The sequence below is a fragment of the Taeniopygia guttata genome, chromosome 27 (genome assembly GCF_048771995.1).
Source record: "Taeniopygia guttata chromosome 27, bTaeGut7.mat, whole genome shotgun sequence".
In the NCBI taxonomy this organism is placed as follows: domain Eukaryota; kingdom Metazoa; phylum Chordata; class Aves; order Passeriformes; family Estrildidae; genus Taeniopygia; species Taeniopygia guttata.
In genome coordinates this window covers 5,549,284-5,569,830 of record NC_133052.1, presented here as the reverse complement: position 1 = coordinate 5,569,830, position 20,547 = coordinate 5,549,284, and the positions used below count along the sequence as shown (strand labels likewise).

The window sequence follows — 20,547 nt, the reverse complement described above, 5'->3', positions numbered from 1 at the left end:
TGCCCTTTGCCCATTAGGACATGCTCCCTGCCTGCCAGAACATGTCCCCTTCCTGCCAGGACATGCCCCCTGCCTGTTAGGGCATGCCCTCTGCCAACTAGGACATGTCCCCTGCCTGCCATGACATAACCATGCCTGCCAGGACATGCCCTCTACCTGCCAGGACCTGGCCCTGCCTTCCAGGACATGATCCTGCCTGTCAGGACCTGCCCTCTCCCTGCCAGGAGATGCCCTCTTCTTCCCAGGACCTATACCCTATCTGCCAGGACATGCCCCCTTCCTGCCAGGGACATCCCACCTGCCCTGCTGTGGACAACTCCCTCGCCCTGATTGCCAGGGACTTACTTTATCCCTAGAGAGCCTCCACATGCCCAGGGGAGGGCCTTTACCTCTAAGGAGAGGCCTCAGTCTCTCTATTCAACTCGCTTCCCCCCGTTCCCGGCCGGCCCCTTCGCAGGAGTCCGAAAACGCGGTACTAGGGGGTCCCTCTCACTTCGGGGGTCCGAGCTGCTGGCCCCCGTCTCACTCATTCACTCACTCGCTCGCCTCCCAGTTTTTCTCACCAATCCGTCGTCCCTCCGCATTGCTTCTCTGCCTCCGCGTCTCCGCCTCCGCGTCGTTCCTCCACGTGGTCGTCCCTCCGCGTTGCTTCTCTGCCTCCGCGTCTCCGCCTCCGCGTCGCTCCTCCACGTGGCTCGTCTGCGTTGCTCCTCGGCGTGGCCCGTCTCACGCTGATCCTAGGGTCTGGTAGCCAGCAAATTCCGAGGGTCCCTCGAAGCAGGCGATCGAGCTGTCCAGCTGTCCAGGGTTCCTCTTCGGGCGTGGCTATCCCTAGACCGAGTCCCCAAATTGAAATGAACAGGGTCTATGCCTTTATTAATAGTCAGCTCTTTATTAAAAAGTCAGCTCAGCAGAGGCTCAACAAGGAGCTCACCCCCGCTGTTGTAGCTTCTCCGGTCGCCGAAGGGTGAGCAGGCTGCAGAGTCTGTCCCTGGATTCTCCGTGGCACGCTGGTAGCTGGAGGTGAAGAGGTGTGCAGTCCATATCTGAAGTCCCAGCAGACCGTCCTCTCTCCTTTCCTCCTGGCACACTGGTAGCCAAAGGGTAAGGGGATGTGCAGAGCATGCTGCCCAAGTCCAGCAGCAGCTGTCCCTCTCCTTCTCTCCTGGTAACACCAGGAAGTGTGTGTCTGCTTTGCTCCTGCTTCCCACAGCCCAGTCCACTCTGGTCGTCTGTAGGTTATGGTGACAGGTAGAACACAGACTAGGGATGGGGTTCCCTTTTCCCCAACCAGCACACCCATCCAGCCCCATCCACTGTGCCCATCTTTTCAATTTAGGGGTGTTTTTCATCCCCAAAACCCCCTCCCATGATCCCACTGGATTATTTTGCATCCCAGTCCTAAAATGGTAGTGAGGGTGGGGGGAGGTAGGTGATTCCCAGGAACAATTAGCTAATTAACATTTCAATGTCAGTACTTAGCCCAAGCCAAGTGTCCCAGCCAGGCTGTTTTGTTCATAACACCCGGCACCGAAAGCGCTGTCACCGCTCTGCGCAAGGGGAGAGCAGAGAGAAAAGCCAGCGAAAGGCTCATCAGTTTACTGAAAGAGAGGGAGAGATCCCTCCCCACTCACCATCATGGACAGAACAGACAGAACTTGGGGATATTCATTACATTTATTGCCAAGAAAATCAGAGCAGGATAATGAGAAGCAAAAGAAATGTCAACAGCACCTGCAGCCCCAAACCCATGGCAAAACCTGGCCACACAAAGCCAATACAAATGGGAATGGCTCCACAGTGACACAGAGCAGGCTTAGATCCTGTGTTCAGGAGAAATTCTTCCCTGTGAGGGCAGGGAGTCCCTGGCACAGGGTGCCCAGAGCAGCTGTGGTGCCCCTGGAGCCCTGGAAGTGCCTAAGGCCAGGTTGGAGGGGGCTTGGAGCAGCCTGGGAAAGCGGAAGGTTTCCCTGCCATGGCAGTGGTGGCAGTGGATGGACCTCAAGGCTCCTTCCAAGCCAATCCATTCCATGATTCCAAAGATTGACGGCTCTGAGACAGAGTCATTTGGTGACATCATGGCCTGAACTGCTGTTTGCTGCGAGTTCTAAAGAACCACCACGGTGACACAAGCAATGCTACAGTGACATGAGAAGGACCACTGTGACATCGGCAGCACCACTGTGACACAGGAACTGCCACAGCTCCAGCTCAGGTCTGCATCCCAGGTGACTGCAGCCAGTCCTGCCTCGCCATGGACCTGGTGATGCGTCTCGTGCGCGCTCTGCTCCTGCTGGCCCTGCTGCTGGCAGTAGCCCCCTCCCCGGGAGTGGCCAAGGAGCTCTGCCCAGAGCCCTGCCGCTGCCCAGGCCGTCGGCAGCTGAACTGCGGCCACACCGGCCTGGCCACCGTGCCCCCGGCCAGCCGCCGCCGAGCCCTGACCGTGCTGTGAGTCCCGCGGCCCCACAGAGCCCTGCAGCTGCCCCTCCTCAGCTCCCTGTGTCTGCAAAGCCCACCTGGGACACCCGGGGCACTCCCTGGCCACAGATGGGGGGGCCTGAGCTCGGCATCAGGGTGAAGCCAGGCTGGGCACACTGTGCCTTCCCAGGCAAAGCCCGCTTCCAGCTCAGCAGGCCAATGGCAGGGAAATGGCTTTTCCTGAGGGGGGACCGGGTCTTTTGTCTCTTTGCAGAGATTTCACTGGCAACTCCATTGCTACTCTTGGAAAACAAGCCTGGAAGGACTACCCATGGACTGAGACCTTGTAAGTGCCCTGCAGCCTTTCAAATGGCAGGAGTTTGTGGATTTTGCCTCCTTTGGTCTGGGGCTGGAGCAGCTGCCCCCACTCCACCCACTTCCGTTGGAATTCAAAGCTCGGCTGCTCTGCAAGGAGGGCTGTGAATCACCACAGCTTCCCAGCAGGGCAAGAATTGCTGCGAGTCTCTTGCAGCCCAGGGCATGATCCCCGTGCCTGTCTGCCCAGGGATCAAGCTGTGCTCAGCTTCAGCCAGCCAGGAGCAAGGGCCTGCTCTGGCCAGGAGTGGGGACGATCCCTGCAGTGACCCAGAGCGATGCTTCAGTCATGCTGCTGCAGGAGATTTTCCCAGGACGATCCCATTTGCTGCAGGCCAGTGGCTGCTGTCACAATGTCCCTGTGTCTCCTTGCAGAGTGCTCAGAGACAATGAGCTGTGGGCTGTGAAGAGCCATTCCCTGGAGGGGCTGTTCCTGCTGAAGCACCTGTAAGCACCGTGCCCTGCCCAGGGCGGAGGAGGGCTCGCTGGGGCCCTGCTGCTCAGGCCGCAGGCACATGGTGCCCTTTGTCCCTCCTGGGATGCAGGCTGCAGGGGCAAGTAAAAGGGACAGGGCAAATGGAAGTGACATTTGTTGTTCTAACTGCAACAGGGATTTGTCCTGCAACGAGATCCTGTCCATTGAGGAACGGGCTTTTGAGCCACTGCCTTTCCTGAAGTTTCTGTGAGTGACCAAGTTTCTTTCTGGTATCTTCAGCTCAGCCTTTGCACTGCGCAGCCTTCCTGTGTAGGAAAATGCTTCTGTTCCCCTAAATCTGCCCTGCCCAGAGCCCAGCTGAGCGGCAGAGGTCAATGCCGACGGCTGGAAGGCCACGCCAGGGCACAGACCCCAGGGAGCTTGTCCACACGCAGCCATCAGAGCAGCCAGTTCTTGCAGCCTTGGCTGCATCGTGGAACAGAAAGAGAGTTCAGCCTTTGCTTCCTCTCCTGGGCAGGCTACAAATACTGAGAAAGCAGCAGTTTCCTCCCGTTTCCACCTTGGCTTTGCACCTTTCCTGCAAAGAGATCCCGCTTTGCCCCCTCTTTCTGTAGGGCAGGCCTGATTCCTGTGTGTGACCTCCTCTTTCCCCAGAAATCTCTCCGGGAATGGCCTCACACGGATCCGCAGCGGCACTTTCCAAGCCTGGCATGGGATGCAGTTCCTCCAGGAGCTGTAAGTGGCACCAGGGCTAAAGGCCCGCCAGGGCGAGTCTCTGCAGGGTCTCTGCCGGGTCTGTGGGCAAAAGCAGACTTGCCCCGGGGAAAGTCCTGATTCTGACAGTGGATGTCAGCCAGGGAGCACCAGGAGTGTGCAGCTGCAAAGGCCCTTTCTCCTGCCCTGCTCACCCCCTGCAAGGCTTCCTTGAAAGCCGCCAGGCCGTCCCCACGTGCCCGGCACACGCAGCTCACATCCTCACCATCAGCCCTGACAGAGCTCTGTATTTTCTCAGGATCCTCAGCCACAACCCACTGGCTGTCATTGCTGACGCTGCCTTCTTCAAGCTGCCCTCCGTGAGCTCTCTGTAAGTATTGGCTCATCTGGAGCAGATCCACAGAGACCTATGTCTCTCTCGAGCGCCCTGTTCTCAGGAAAGCAGCGCAAGTGCTCGAGCAAATCTCCCCCTTGCCCGGCCTGAGTCTGCTGGAGACACAACGAGCCCGGCTCCAGCAGAGCAAGGCAAAGGCCAAGCAGTGCTGGTGTGTCCCCAGCTGCAAAGCAACCCAGGAACTGGGACACAAACTTTCAGGGATGAGAGCCCATCCAGGTCTGGGGCCAGGTGGAGAGGCCGCAGGGCTCTGGGAATAAACTGCACTCGTGCCAGCAGCTCCAGGCTCCTGCCTGCTTCAGGGACTCGGGTGCCCTCAGGGGAGAGCAGCAGGAGAGTCGGGAGAGGGGCAATCCTTTCTGGTGGCATCTGTCTGCCACGAGAGCTGCAGGATTGCCCTCCTGATTCCCATGGGCTGGCTTAGAGCAGGGCGAGGCAGAGGGAAGCTGGGCTCCAGAATGGCTTCTCTTGGAGCAGGCAGAAGTGTATGCCTCTGCCAGCAGCACCAGCATCATCAGGGCCCCGGGCCATCTGCTCTCAGAGCAGAGTTCTGGCATTGTCACCGTGGAATTTCATGAGCTCTTTCCAATGCTTGCAGAGACCTGAGTGCCACCCAAGTGACCCCACAGACGCTGCTGCTGCTGCTGCTGCTGCAGTCCACAGTGAGCTTGGAAAACCTGTGAGTGTGTGTGACTGAGCCCCAGCCACCAGCAGGCCCCTAGTGCTGTGACAAGGGCTCTACTTGGGAAACAAATCCTTGTGCCACAAAACCAGAACAAGCCCAGTAAGCTCCAGAGTTGCTGTTCCTTCTGGGAACGTGCCAAAACTCACTGGCTCAGAGGCAGAATCTCACCTTTCGGGTGACTTGCTGCAGGTTTCTCACAGGGGAGTTGGAACTTCAGGCGGGTGCATTTCTGTGTCATGTGGTATTTTGGGAGCACTTCTACTTTCCAGGTTAAAATCCCCTTTTCAATGTTTGGCATGGGGAGTCAGGGGCCTTTCCCAGAGCTGTGGCACACAGTGAGGCACAACCCCCATGTGTGGTATCCAGGACTTCCCTGAGCTGGGCTCTGATGGAGCCATGGACTGGGTGGCCAGGTGTTCCTGCAATATGCCCTCTTGTCTTTAGCCAAGTGCCCAAGGAGGCGGCCTGCTGCCTGTGCCAGGAGCGTCCCCAGCCCGAGAGCCCCTGCAGGACCATCCAGTTCCTGTGCCAGAAGCTGTGCAGCACCAGCGCCCCGCAGTGCGGTTGGTGTCCGGAGGGGCTGGGGGAGCTCAAACTGCCACTTGGCCTGAGGCTGGGGAGATGCTGCAGCACTGCCCTATGCTGCAGGGGGGCTCCTGATCTCCCCTTGGAGTACAGGCCTTGGACAAAACACCTTGGGATGGGAAGTTCCTGGGGATTGTACATAGCTTGTGTGTCACATACTGCCTGGAGGAAGAACAGCTCGCTGGGCCCACCAAACCTACGACTTCCCTATCCACACCATGGTCCCCAGGCAAGGAAAGCAGGAATGCCCCGTGCCCTTCCCTGGTGCTGGAAGGCAATGTCTGCCCATCAAGAGATCTGGTGATTCCCCTAACAGCCTGGTTTCTGCGCCACCCCACTGGCCACGGCAGGACAAAGGGCAGGGCCCGTGATGCGCTCTGCAGGCTGAACAGCAAGCACTGTCATCCCCGCCTTGGCCTGTGCAGGGTGAGCAAAGCACCGTCCTGCTCTAGCTGGGCACAGGGCACAGAACATCCTGTCCACAACAGGGCCAGGCAAACAGATACAGCCAGGTTTCCAAGGTCCCCAGGGAGCTCACTTCTCTCGCTGGCTCAGCCCCAGCTTTCCCATAGCACAGGCCCAGAGCTCTGGCGCCCTTGAGGAAGTTTTTCCTGCTGGAACAGCTTGAGCTGCTGCTCTTGGGAAGGGCCCCGGAGCAAAGGAGTCCCTGGGCTTTCTTCCCCTGCCAGTCTGTGCCCCCATTGCAGTGCTGATCTTTCCTCTGGGGTCTCTGGCCCTTCACTGGCTCCTGCAGAGACACCCAAGCCTGCTCTTCTGGAGCTGTGGCAACCTCTGTGACAGCCAACCCATTCCCCAGGGATCTTTCCTTCCCGTCCAAACAGAGCCCCAGGAGACACCAGGAATGGACCAGCTCTGTTCTCTGCCCCAAGGGGATAATGGGATGGATTGAAGGGCTCTTCTCCTCTCCACAACACATCCCCCACTCTTCTCTTGCGCTCCCTGGCCTTGAGATCAGCTCCTGCTGCTCCAGGTAGCCACTGAGCCTGTGCTTGTGCCCAGCCGCTGATCTGCTCTCTCGGTGTTCTCCAGCTCACACAACTGCGCTAGAGGCACGGGGAGAAACAATGGACATGGAACAACGCAGAGAGCTGAACAGCAGCCCAGTGTTGAGCCTCAAGCCCAAGGAGCCTTCACTGGGAGATGATGGAACTGCAACGCTTGCGGTTGCCCTGGCCCTGAGCACGGAGGGTGATGTCAGCAGCCTGGACAGTTCCAGACCAAATTCATATCCCCCTCAGCATCTCTTGGGGCACGAAGGCCAAAGAAGTGCCGATGACCTGAGGGCCAAGCTCAAGAAGATGGTGCACAAGGCTGAAAGCATCAAGACTGTGGAAAGCATTGTCCCACACCAGCCCCAGCCTGCCTGGCTGAAGCATGTGGTAGAAAAGACACCCTCAAGCTGGGATCAAGAGATGGAGTCACCTTTATACTCAGAAGGATTAAACCCCTGGGCTGCAGCTGGTGGATTAAAACGTGCTGACGATGCCTTCATCACTGGACAACACAGAGATGAGGAGGAAGGTCCAGCTCCCAAGAAGCACTACGTTAGGACACACAAATGGCACAAGAAGAAGGACAGCCAGTATCGGGTTGGATATAATCAGCTTTTCTACGAGGTTTGGAGACCTTTGAAAGTGGAGCGAAGGTCCATATCTGACCAGGGTCTAAACAGGAACCTGGATTTTCTCTCTGACCTGTTGATTCGGAGCCGCCCCGCTGCGAGCAGCAGAGGAGGAGCCTCGGCTGAAGAGGAGCATTCCTCTATAGACAGGCACCTCCTGACCATCCGTGAAACCCCAGAGGAGGAAGACTACATGATCCTCAATAAACCTTGGAGCCCCCAAAGTCCAGACCTTGCGCCCGTTCCAAAAGAACTGGAAATCAATGTTGATCAGCACTGGCAGTTGCTGGAGGCACACAAAGGCCTGTGGGCATTCATGGCCCACGTGGAACGAGCTCTAAGGAAGGACTGCAGCCTTCCCCAGCTCAAGCAGGCCTGTACCAAGATGGTCTTGAAGACCAGGCTGCTTCTCAACGTGCTCAGGGAGAGAAAAGAGAACCAGGGAGCCTATGATCCCATGGAGCAGTGTCGTCTGCAAGAGAACATGATCATTCACATGGCCTTGGGGAAGGGCAAGAAACTCACAGAGAAGGTAGGAGAGCTGCAGGCACTGCTGCGTGTGTCCTTCTAGGCAAGGGAGAATGGAAGGAAGGAGAATGGAAGGAATCCACTTACCCCCGTGACCTTCCTTCCATTCCTCACAGCAGAAACTAGAGGCTGTGGTGTACGTGAGCAAGTTTGTGGTTTTGCTGTTTTTCTTCATCTTCGTTTTGCTGATACTGACGTGTGTCTTCCACGTAAGTCAATATCTTGTTTGACACACAGCTGTCTGTCTTGTAGCTGCAGTGCCCGATGCCCCTGCATTGCTGGGTAGCACAGGAGATGTTTTTCCAAGCCTGGAGCTTTTGGCAGCATCCACAGCACCCAGCTCAGCGGGGCCCAGCCTGCCTGGGGGAAGCTTGTCCTATCTTCTCTCCCAGCTCTCCCCAGCTCTGCTTTGCTCTCCTGCCTTCAGCCACACAGCAATGAGAGCTTTGCCCTCTCCTGTCTGGCAGAGTATTTATTACAGGGAAACTGATGTTACAAATCTCCCATTTTCCATCCCCAGAAGCGCTCCCCATGTGGCCCACTTGACTCCCCACCCGGCAACACCAGGGAATCGTGGCTGAGAAGGTAACTGCTCCCTGCAAATGCCACTGCTTTGCCACCAAGAGTCTTTCCTGTGCAGAGCAACTCCTCCTGGAGCCCCGCAGCGCTGGGCACAGCCAGGGGCTCCCACGCCAACCAGCCCTTCCCACACCGGCGCTGGGATGGATGCCTTGGGCTCCGATGCACTGCCTAATTTCTGTGAGCACGACCAATACCTCTGTGTTCCCACAACGGTCTCCTCTACTGACGGCTCTGCTTTATTTTTCGTTGCTCCCTCCCCACAGTGGCTGGTGAGGAACTCACTCCCATCCTCTCCAGTTGCCTTTTGCATGCAGGGCTCATTCCCTGCATTGCCAGCCGTTGCCATCCCTGCTGGGGCTCCCCATCTTCTTCCTTAGGCTCTGCAGACGCACCCCTGAGCAGGAAGAGGTGCTGGCACCTGCTGCAGCCCTTCCTGCCAAACCTCCCTTCTTACAGACCAGGAGCAGGGCCCTTTGGGGATGATGGGATGTCCAGAAGCCTTTTTCTCCCCATTCACCTTGCTCACTCGATTGCTTTGTAGCGTTGGAAATGCCCCTTCCCAACTCCTCCAGCAGCGGCTTCCCAGACAGGGCAGAGCACAGCAGCCCTGTCGCCCCCAGCCTCCATCACCAGCTGCTTTCTTTTTTTCTCCCTATTTTCCCTTTCTGATTTTTTCAGGTTCTGTATAAAACTGCCACAGAGAGGGAGGAAGGATAAGAAGGAGGCGCAGAATGTAGAGCAGAATAGGGCAGGGAGCCCCTCTGAGTGTTGCTCCTGTTTCCCTCCTATTCATGGCGCTTCCCAGTGCTGCTCCCCGTTTACAAAGTCCGAATTGGTATGGATTCAACGCATCAGGGATGCCTATGAGTACCAGTGAAAAGCATCCCAGGAAGACACAGAAGAAGTATGAAGAAGTAAGGAGGAAGACTTTCAGGAAGTTAATGGGATGCCAGCAATTTTTCACCTCCCCTTTTAGCTAAAGCTCTCTTTGGATGCTGTTTCATTGGCTGTTGTTATTCCCCCGGTTGCTTTTTCCTTGACTGTTATTTTCATGCCGTTATTTTCATCCTGAGGGAAAGCCAGAGGGTGCTGCAGGCAAGCACAAGCTCTGGACACTGAGAGGAGGCATCGGTACCTCAGGGTTTTCCTCATCCCATGTTTCAATGTTCTCCCTGCATTCAATAAAAACAAAGTTTGTCCTTGTTCTTCCCGGTGTTGCCGATGTATTTGTAAAAGTGTTGCCCGTAATGAGAACACAAAACAACCGAAGTCGTTTTATGCGGTGCTTTATTGAGGGCCCTGGGAGCCTGAGGACTAACGTCCAAAGTCAGAGACCCCCGAGCTAACAATCCATTCCTTTTATATAGAGTCTATATCAACGGTTGCCTAATTCAACACATATTTGTCAACGTTACACTCCAACAATCATTTATTTACAGATTAGTCCTTGTTTAAATTGAACACTTTTATGATTATAACTCCTCTTCACTCTGTTAGGTAAAAACAATGTATTCCCCCAAGACCTACCCATCCATCATGTGAATAATGACATGTTCTACCACAGCCTACTCTTGGAATGTATTCTGAAATAAGTTCCTACCTCTCCAGTATTCCGTACTGCCCTTACCTAACAACTGTTTCTAACAACACACAGCCTATGGCCTACTAAGAATTCTAAGCCTTAGCCAAACTACTTCTACTAAACTTTTGCCAGCCTGAAATGCAACAAATCCCCCCTTTTGAGCATCCTTCAATCTTCCAGTTGCAAGGATGCTCAACTAACAGTCTTCAATCCGTCTTCTCGATCTGCTGAAGGAGATGGAGAAGGCGTGGTCCTCCTTGTCATCACGTTGATCAGTCTCCGGATGTGAAGCCGTTCTTTGCTAACAATCCTTTGCCATACACTTATAAGCTCCGAGCACAACAAAGGTTAAAATCAGCAGCATTATCACATATTGAATTATTGACGAAATCCAACCAGAGACCTGGAGCCCCAAAGAACTAAATACTTCCCCTACCCAATTGTGTTCTGCTTGTTGTTCTAATTTTTGGGTCCTATCCTCTACTTCTTCTAGCTGAGATATATCTCGTTCGACCTCGACTGTTACATTTGGAATATGGATACAACAATGATCAATTTTCTGATTTAAATATCCACATACCCCATGCTCTTTTAATAGCAACAAGTCCAATGCCATTCGGTTTTGTAAAGTCATCCTGCTAGTGGCTTGCAATTGTAAATTTAAATCCTTAAACCCCTTTTTGGTGGTGGCAGCTAATCTTTCGGTTTGCCCCATTAGCTTATATAGCATATCCCTATTCCGATAAGCTGCTATTGGTGAAAAGAGTGATTCCAGTGCCCATCCAAATTTAACACCACCATCAGGTTCATGCCACTGGTCTTCATCATTTATATTTGTTTTAAGTTTTGATTTTAATCTTGATTGTTTCCACAACGGGCACAAGGTGGGAATCCCTAAAGTTACCTGAGTGACTGGTCCGTCAATGGGCATATGTGTGGTCCATTCCCCATGTCCCATTACCCATACCAAATTCCCTGGACTCCTAATGGTTGTAGACTTACAGCTGATGATTCTTGTACCATTCTTATTTCCCTTAGTTTCTCCTCTTATGGTATGATTATATCCCCTACACTCACATCCCCATTTTAACAAAACTCTCACTGGTACTAACCCAATCTGGGTCTCAGGGGTATCACAAGTTATTACTTGAATACAATTCCATATTTCCTTCTGTTCCCTAATCTGTCTTTTTGTAGTATGTAGATTCATTACGCTTGAGTGAGTCTGATTTTTAGTCCCGCTCCATTGTACGCACCAATGAACTTCTCCCAAATAACTGTAGGTTTCTAAAAGGCCGGGTCCCCAAATTGCTCCCCATTCATCTTCCAAGGACTGAGTTTGAGTAATATTTTGACAAACCTCTTCTTCCTTTTCCCTTTCAGTTCTTAATGTTATTCTGCTACAGTGATGGTTTAATACTGGAGCAGATCCTGAAATAACACATTGATATGGTTGGATTGGAGTTTCTAACCATGTGAAATATCCTGACATCCCTTGACAATATTCCCTAGTGACTCGTTCAAGTATTAAGCATCCATGCTGTCACTCATAATATTTCTTAGGAACAAGCTTGCAACTCTGTGTCACATTTAGGTAGGCCTCAGGCATATCCCCAGCCGGTATAATTCCCCAGGGGATTGGTTCTCCTGCTGATTGAGCTAATGGTAAACAGGCTGTAATCCTTGTCACATTCTGAACTACTCCAAAATCCCTTATTAATCCTACTATTAAATTTTCTTGCTTTGGTCTAGAGTAAAATGTCATAGTCCTGTTCTTTGCCTCCCTGATTCTTCTAAATTTTGCTCTCCCTCAGGAGAAAGATACAGCTGTTCTAGCATGTCCCCACCATGCGTCCTGAGCTACCCAACACCAATGATTCCCTTCATCCAACACCTGGGTATCCTTTATCACCAAAGTCAAAACTCCTCCCAACCGATTCCCTATTTGATATTTCTTTCCTAAATTTACATTTCCTGACTGAAACCACCATCCAAATTCTGAATAAGAAATGTTATTATCTATTCTACACGTCAAAGTTGTTGATGTCCCCTGCACAGCCCAGTACACTCCATGGGTGGGGTGTATCTTCTTCCCTAAATGACTCCTTCCTTGCACCTCTGTCTTGCCATATGTGCCATCTATTCCACATACAACCACACAAAGGTACAATCCCTCATCTCTTCCTAGCCTTGGCTGAGTATAATTCAGCCACCCTACACCTTTTCCATCTTCTTCCCAAAAATTGCTTCTCCCATCTGGTTTTTCCCAATTTCCTTGTTTATTGAATTTCCACCAAGTGACCGTGAACCTAGATCCACACTCTTGTTGTATGGTAAATGAACAATTTATTCTAAGAGGGGGTCCATCCCACATGTCTACTCTTGCCCAATAAGGTATCATGGATACTTTTGAATTCTCCTGTTCCCATGATTGAACTCTCAATCTAATATGTTGAAAACTATAGCTCCACCGTATTCTAATTAAACAAACATAGGTGTCAGTATCTGCGTGGGTGACATGAGTCAATTCTAAAGTAGTGTTACCTCTCTGGGTTTCCATATTCCACACTGTAACAGAAGTGAGGTTTTTAAATACTCGCCCTTTTTTCCAAAACACAACTATTTCGCTGGCTTCAGCTCCCTGGTTGTCAGAAAATTCACAGATCATCCTTACAGATTTCCCTTCCATAGCTCCAATCACAGGTTCTGAAACAGTAACAATGACATGTCCATCACTAAGCACAAATTTAGAAATGGTTATTAAAACAATGATTAAGAGTACTTTGCCCGAAGAATTAGCCGCGTAGGAGTTACTGCTTGAGACACCCATTGAGTCGGTGCCTTCTTGACGCGGGTGTAGTGTATCCAGGAATCGATTCCGGCCACTTTGATTGCGGTGAATGTAGTCAGGATCACCTGATGCGGGCCATCCCATGTTTCTCGGAGAGGATCAGTAGACCAATTCTTTATATATACGTGATCCCCGGGCTGTACATCATGGACCGGGTTTTCCAGGGAAAGAGGCCTGTTCCACCAGAAGGCTCCTCGTAGAGCACTGAGAATTCTGTGTAGTGAAACAACATAATTATATACTGTCTGGTCCTCTGTTACATGTGGGTCTCCTTTCATAATGGTTGCATGGTAAGGTTTCCCATACAAAATCTCGTAAGGACTTACTCCTATTCTTTCCCTGGGTTTTATTCTAATTCGGAGAAGAGCTAGGGGTACGGCCTGTGGCCATTGTATTTTAGCCTCCTGACAGATCTTCTTAACTTGCCGTTTTAAAGTCTGATTCATCCTCTCCACTTGCCCACTAGATTGGGGCCTCCACGGGGTATGCAAATTCCAAGTTATATCTAACATTCGGGCAACCTCCTGAACTATGTGAGCAATAAAATGAGGACCCCTATCTGATGACAATCCTAAAGGTACCCCAAATCTGGGTATTATTTCCCTTAACAGAGTCTTAACTACCTCCTTAGCCTGATTTGTTCTGCATGGGAAAGCCTCCGGCCAACCTGAAAATGTGCAAACGTACACTAGGAGATACTTGTATCCCTGAGCTCTTGGTAACTCAGAAAAATCTACCTGCCAGTAATCTTCCGGTTCTGGTCCTATTTGTAACCTTCCCATTTGTACCTGCCTCCTAACAACTGGATTATTCTTCAAACATACTGGGTACATTGCATTCACCCGTTTTGCCAAACTTAACATCTGGTTGGAGACTATTTCACCTTTTAAAAACTTCACCAATGCCTCTGCACCCCAATGACTCTTGTTATGTTCCGCTACTAGGATAGCTTTCATTACCCCAGAGGGAACAACCACTTGTCCGGTGTCAGTAACATACCAGCCGGTAGCACCTTTCTTGGCCTTCAGCAATGCTGCCAGCTTCTCATCCTCGCTGGAGTATCTTGGAGGCTGGTACAAGTAAGGGGTAGCTGGATTTGTCCTAGTAGGTACTAAAGCCATCTGAGTCCATACCTGTCGTGCCGCCTCCCGCGCTGCTGCATCTGCCAACCGATTGCCTCGGAAGACCTTCCCATCTTCCTTTTGATGTCCACGGACATGCATCACTGCCACCTGCTCTGGTTTATGTACTGCATCCAATAGAGCCAAAACTTCCTCCCGATGCTTTATAGCAGTCCCTTGGGAGCTCAACAACCCCCTCTCCTTCCATAGTGCACCATGAATGTGCACCACCCCAAAAGCATACTTGGAGTCAGTCCATATATTCACCTTTCGTCCAGAGCTCAATATCAATGCTCTAGTGAGTCCAATAATTTCAGCTTTCTGAGCCGACGTACCGGGTGTCAATGCACGCGCTTCTACAACCTGTAATACTGTAACAACAGAGTATCCCGCGTACCTGATTCCGTTTTCCACGTAGCTGGATCCATCCGTAAACAGCTCCCAATCTACTGCATCCAGAGGCTCATCCTTGAGGTCTTGTCTACTGGCATATACCTGTTCAATCACTTCCACACAATTATGCACAAGCTCATCCTCGTTCACCTGACTGCGAAGAAACTCAGCTGGATTAAGATGGCTTGTTGTTTGAAGTTGCACATCATCTTGCTTCCTTAAAATAGCTTGATACTGCAGCATTCGGCTAGATGACAACCAATGACCCCCCTTCTGTTCCAAAACAGCCATTACCATGTGGGGAACATAAACATCTATCTTTCTTCCCAAAGTCAATTTCCGGGCTTCCTGTATTAAGAGCACCGTAGCCGCAACAGCCCGCAAGCAAGGCGGCCAGCCGGTACTTACTGCATCCAGTTGTTTAGAAAAATACCCCACAGGTCTCTTCCAGGATCCCAATTTCTGTGTTAGGACTCCTAAAGCCAATTTCTGCCTTTCATACACATATAATTGAAAGTCTTTATTTAAATCTGGCAGCCCCAGAGCTGGGGCTTCTTTTAGTGCTTGTTTCAGGTCCAAAAAAGCCTTTTTCCTGATGGGAGTCCAATCCAACTGGGGTTCCTTCAGGGCCTCATACAGAGGTTTGGCAATGAGCCCAAAATTTAAAATCCACAGTCTGCACCACCCCACCATACCTAGGAAGGATCTTAATTCTTGATGACTCCTAGGGAGGGGAATCGAGCAGACAGCTTCCACTCGGTTAGTTCCCAGGCGTCTCTGACCCTGTGTCAATTCGCAGCCTAGGTACAAGACATTTTTCCTTACCAGTTGAGCTTTTTCTTTGGAGACCCGGTATCCCGCCTGTCCCAACATATTCAGCAGAGCGATGGTAAGGTCAATGCAAGTTCCTTTGTCCTGTGTGGCTAAAAGGATGTCATCAACATATTGCAGTATTATGTAAGAAGTAGGAGATTCCTTTACCTGGGTTGTCTTCCATTCCTCCAGCTCTTTTGCCAGCTGATTACCAAAAACAGTAGGGCTGTTTTTGAAACCTTGGGGTAACCGGGTCCAGGTGAGTTGCTTCTTCCTTCCTGTTGTAGGATCCTCCCATTCAAAAGCAAAGTACTTTATGCTCTCTGTTGCCAGTGGGATGCAGAAGAAGGCATCTTTTAAATCAATTACAGTGAACCACTCAAATCGCTCCGACACAGATGTTAGCAAGGTATATGGATTGGCAACAACCGGGTGAATGTCTTTAACTATTTCATTGATGGCCCTTAAATCCTGCACTAACCTATACTTACCATTTGGTTTCCTCACTGGAAATATTGGGGTATTATATTCTGATTTACATTCCTTTAATAGCCCTTGGGTAAAGCCAGGGAACCTCAGGAAAACGGGAAACTGGACAAGACAAACGCACATCCAATCAATATGATTAATGCAACGTTCTCCGTTTATTCAAAATCAGACGGTAGTTTATATAAGCTTCTACATAGTTTACAGAAACAAAGACACTCTGATTGGTAGGCTAACATTGTTTACCTTTTCCTTAAAACGGCCTACACTGTACACCATAAAACCTATACTAGTTCACACCCGGTGGTCCCCACAATACCTTAAGACTATTTTCTATCTGCGCCACAACTCTGAATTTCTAACTGCGTCAGAGGCCTGAAGGCCCCACCAGGCCTCAATCTGAGGCCTAGCCTGGAGTAGCTCAACTTTCACAATTCATGCCCTCTTTCTCTCAAAAATGCTGCAACAATTCCCTCTTTTTCTTTTGAGCTACTCAGGCTGGAGTGAAGGTGCAATGAACTAATTTTTGCCCACACTTTAAAAAACACGGTATAACAATTTAAATAACTATAAAGATAAAAAAAAAAGTGCAATACCTTTTGACCCAGCTAACATGAAAGAAGCAATCTTAATTTTAAACATAAACTATAACTTCTAATAAACTAACTTCTGATAAATCTAACTTCACACTTATAATATTTCAACTTATTTTTCTGTACTCTACAAAATTAATTTTCATCAGAACTGGATTCATCAGGGATGTTCCCGGCAAACTGTTGTTGTTCACGTTGTTATCACTGCGGGTTGTTATCTTTTTCATCTATTTTTTAAAATTCTGTTTCTGCCTTTTCGTATCAATGCAGCAAGAGCATCTGTCCTGTCCATCACACGACTTCTTGGTTGGATGGGTAAAAACACTCACTCAAGTAGAATTTCTGTTGATCCCCGTTGGGACCTCCCTCTTTTTCTTTTGCCATTGAAAGACAATGGCAAGATGAACAGAAAAATCACAGGCATTACTAAAACGTATTAAAAACTTAGCAAAAAAAAAATTCTATAACATCATTAAAAACACACTTATAAAAAAAAAATCTCAAAGCCCACGATCTTCTGTGGGTGAAACACAAATCTTTGCACAATCCACTTTTGCTGTGCATCCTCTGATCCACTTGTGGAGAGATCAGTGCCCTCTTGCAATTGATAAGTTCCACATTCTTCACTGAAATCCATTTAGATTCTGCACCTGTTAAAACACAAACAAACCCAACACCCCCACAGGGACTGGAGGGTCCTCTCTCAATTCTGTTCCCTAAAACTTGCATGAAGAAATGGAAATATCAACATCTTTGTTATAAACATGAAAAACATTAAGAACAAAACAATGCATATAGTCAAGAAACTAACAACAAATAAAAATCAATCAAATAATACACAATCAATATTACATATAAAATCACAGTTACCAAGTGCTACACTATCAAATTGTCATCCCAGAGTCTGCAGCAGCTGAAAAACCTTAAAACAACAGAGATTTGGATAAAACATATCCGGATCATGTCTCTCCAAAACCTCCTTTGAGGCTCAGCTGTCCTGTATGGTCAAATTGTCAATCCAAAAGGACTTGAATACTTTTTTGATGCAGAAAACACCTGGATCAATCACACCATCCACGTAGAGCCAGAGCCTGGCCAGAGCTCAAACTCTAATTGGAGGATATGTTTAAAACAAAAGTCTTAAAAATAACAGTTATAAGTAAAAAACCTTATTATTAACAATTTATCAAAACATCAAATAATTGAACCTGTCTAAAATTTCCTTCAAGACAAAAATTCTCTAAATACAACAAACCTTTTCTTCAAAAATCTGAACATTTGAAGTCTGAAATCTTGAACCAGAACTTGGACTATAAATTTTTAAAAGATGAACTGCAGCTGCATAGAAAATTGAATAAAGAAAACACATGAGTAGTTAAAAAATCAAACACACAGGATCCTGAAAAACACATCTTACAATCAATCACTTAAAAAACTCATAAAACATATGAAAACTGACTGTAAATATTAAAACAACACCTCAATATCTTAACATCTTAATAATAATTCTTATCACAAAAATCAGACAACTTACATTATATGATCAACCTATTAACAAGAAATGTTTCAAATAGTTTAAAACAATCTTGTCAAGCATTCATATAACATTAGTAACAATCACTACTTATCATTACCTATAAAAACTTGACAATTATTATTTATCTTATTATCTATAAAAACTCAAAAACAGAAATTGTGAACTCAATGCCAACATTCCATCTGACTGACTTTTCTCAAATCTTTGTTTTCAAAGACATTTTAAACAATTAAATCATTATTAACATTTCTATCCTTTTTTTTTTTTTTTTTTTTTTTTACAGTAATTTTCATCCACATTGTATTTGAAATAACTTTGATTTGCATAATGTCCATCCCTCTTGGCATCATGGAAAACACTCAGTATTGCTATACTTTTTCATTACGTCTTTTGTCTCCTTGTGTTGTTGCTTGATAAAGCAGCTGCAATGATGTGTCCTTGTTGTTCAATTGCGTCCTGGATGGTTGCGGTGAATGCCGCAGCTTGGTTGCTCTGTTCTGCGCGTGTGGCTCTGACAAGCATCTCATCGACTGGACAGCCCTGAGGGAGGGTGGCTAGGATGGTTCTGGTGGGTGGGTTAGCATTCTCAAAAGCAAGGGATCGGAATAAATGTTCCTGAACGTCTGGTGGCACATCAGGTGCATCCTTTAAAGCAGCTGACAGCCTATCAATAAATTGTCCAAATGGTTCAGTGGCTCCTTGCTTTATGGTGGCATAGGATGCTGACTTTTTCTTGTCTGGTACCAAAAGCAAAGCTTGATGGGCCAATTGCTGTGACAATTTGTGTATTTCAACAGGAAAGGTAAGTTGCACCTGATTGGTTGCATATGGTCCCTGCCCAGTCAGCATATCTGGCTGGACTCCAAAAAAGGGGTCTCCCACATCTGTGTGTTTGTTGGCCTCTTCAATTGCCAACCGCTTCCATTCCCTTTCAAACATGAGGAATTGAGAAGGTGTCAGAAGCAGGGATGCAATGTTAGACGAATCACCGGGACAAAGCACATCTGCTGTGAATATATACTGAATGATGTTCCTGGCTGCTTCTGATCTGATCCCATAAGTGGTGACTGTCTGCTTAGCTGATTGTAGGATTTTCCAGTCATGGGGCTCCCAGATGGCATTCCCATTAGACACTATAACAGGACAAGCCAGGGAGCTGGCAGCTTTCCAGTCACCGTCTAAAAGAGCATCTTTCACAACTGACGCCCATCGGGACTGCAAGGGATTTTTTAAAACTGCTGGCGATGCCAATTGCTGGCCAGTGGAAGGTTCCACTGCTTGAGCCTGACGATTCGAAAGGGTGGCAAGGCGGGCTATTTTTTTCTGTAACGTATTTGGTCTTTGTATCTTGTTCTGTGATCGCGTGTCCCTGCTGCAATTGACAACCGGAAAGTCTGGCTCTGAGTCGTCAGAATCTGAACTCGGTGGGAGTGGGCTGCGCAGCGCTACCGTGGTGGGATGGGAACTGGCATTTTCGGGGCTCTGCTCTGGTGTTGTTTGGGTGGCTACTTCTGCCACTCCGCTAGCATTGGGGTGTCCAGCCCCTCCAAACCGCGCCAGGCTGCTGGCCGCGGCCGCCGCCGCCGGCGGGTATCGGCGACCCGCTCCTCTGCGTTTGCACGCACCGGTGGCAGCCGCCGCCGCCGCCGCTGCGGGGGGGCGAGGGGCCAGCGCCGCCTCGCTCCCGTCTCCGCCCTGGTCTCTGCCTTGATCTCTGCCCCTGAGTTCCTCCTCCTGACTCAGCCCTGTTTCGTCACCAACTCCGCCTGCCTCCTCAGGTGTCTCCCCGCCTCCCAAGGGACCCGGGAGGGTCACTTCCTGGTTTGCCGCATTTCGCAAAACCGCCGAGCTGTTAACATCCGCTGCTCGTGAGCACACTTCCGCTCCGGGCGCAGCCACATCCCTGCTTTGTCTCGCGCCGCCCGGCCCCGCGCCGCCCGGCTCCGCGCCGCCCTCCAAACGAGCAACAACATCTCTGACAGAGGGGCTGACTGGAGCTTTCTGCCCGCGCACTGGCCGCATATTACAAACATTAAAGAATTTTTCAACCCGCGATGGCTTTCGTGTTTCTATTTGTTCTGCTGTGGACTGCTCAAATGCTCGAATTGTAGCTTCCGCTGCCTCTTTCTCCGCGGCCATGCTCTGTAAGGTATGTGAAACTTTCTTCCAAACACCTCCAAGCTCTAATAGTGTTTTCTTGTCCTTTTTGCCCTCTATCACTGCATCCCAAAGCAGCTGCCCCAACTCCTGCCATTCGGTTTCACTAAAAATCAGCGAAGGTTTTTGCAGCTTGCCTTTGCTTCTTGCCCAAAGGACCAACTGTTCTAAATCGGCTTCTTTAACTTTTTCAGCTCTCTTTGAGAGAATATGAAAGAGCAGCCGCACTGAAGCCTGTAAATCTCCATCCATGGTGAACCTTTCACCCTCTCTGTCTCTCCGCGGCTTACCTCACCTCCGCGGGCTGCTCTGCTCTCGCTTTTCTTCGGCAAGGCAGCAGCTCCGCTCCAGCTCCCCGGCCTCGGCCACGTCCACCCCCGCCGTTCGGGTCTCTTGTGAACGCCGAGGTCTTCTCACTGCTCCAACGGACTCTCGCAAACAAACAACAATGTGAAGAGTCTTTTTCCTCCCGTTGGGAACGGCCCAATTCGGAGTTTGGAGACTTCTGCTCCGTCCCACTTGATCCCCGTTCACAAAAAGTGAATTTGGGATCCCGGTCCCGTCACCATGAGGCGATTTGGACCTAAATTTCTGTCGCGCGACTCAAACTCGACTGCCCGTTACTCTAAAAGTAATTTGGCAGCCTTTTCGGAGC

General features: G+C 49.8%; 1 protein-coding gene across 1 annotated transcript; it reads right to left on the bottom strand.

The window, feature by feature from the left end:
• Window positions 1-10,133: 10,133 nt before the first annotated feature.
• Window positions 10,134-19,874, bottom strand: LOC140680706 (uncharacterized). Its single transcript, XM_072919032.1, has 3 exons — window positions 19,767-19,874; window positions 13,617-15,710; window positions 10,134-10,271 (listed from the first exon to the last, which is right to left on the bottom strand). Exons 1-3 carry the CDS (start codon window positions 19,872-19,874, stop codon window positions 10,134-10,136), a joined length of 2,340 nt encoding a protein of 779 aa, XP_072775133.1.
• Window positions 19,875-20,547: the final 673 nt, after the last annotated feature.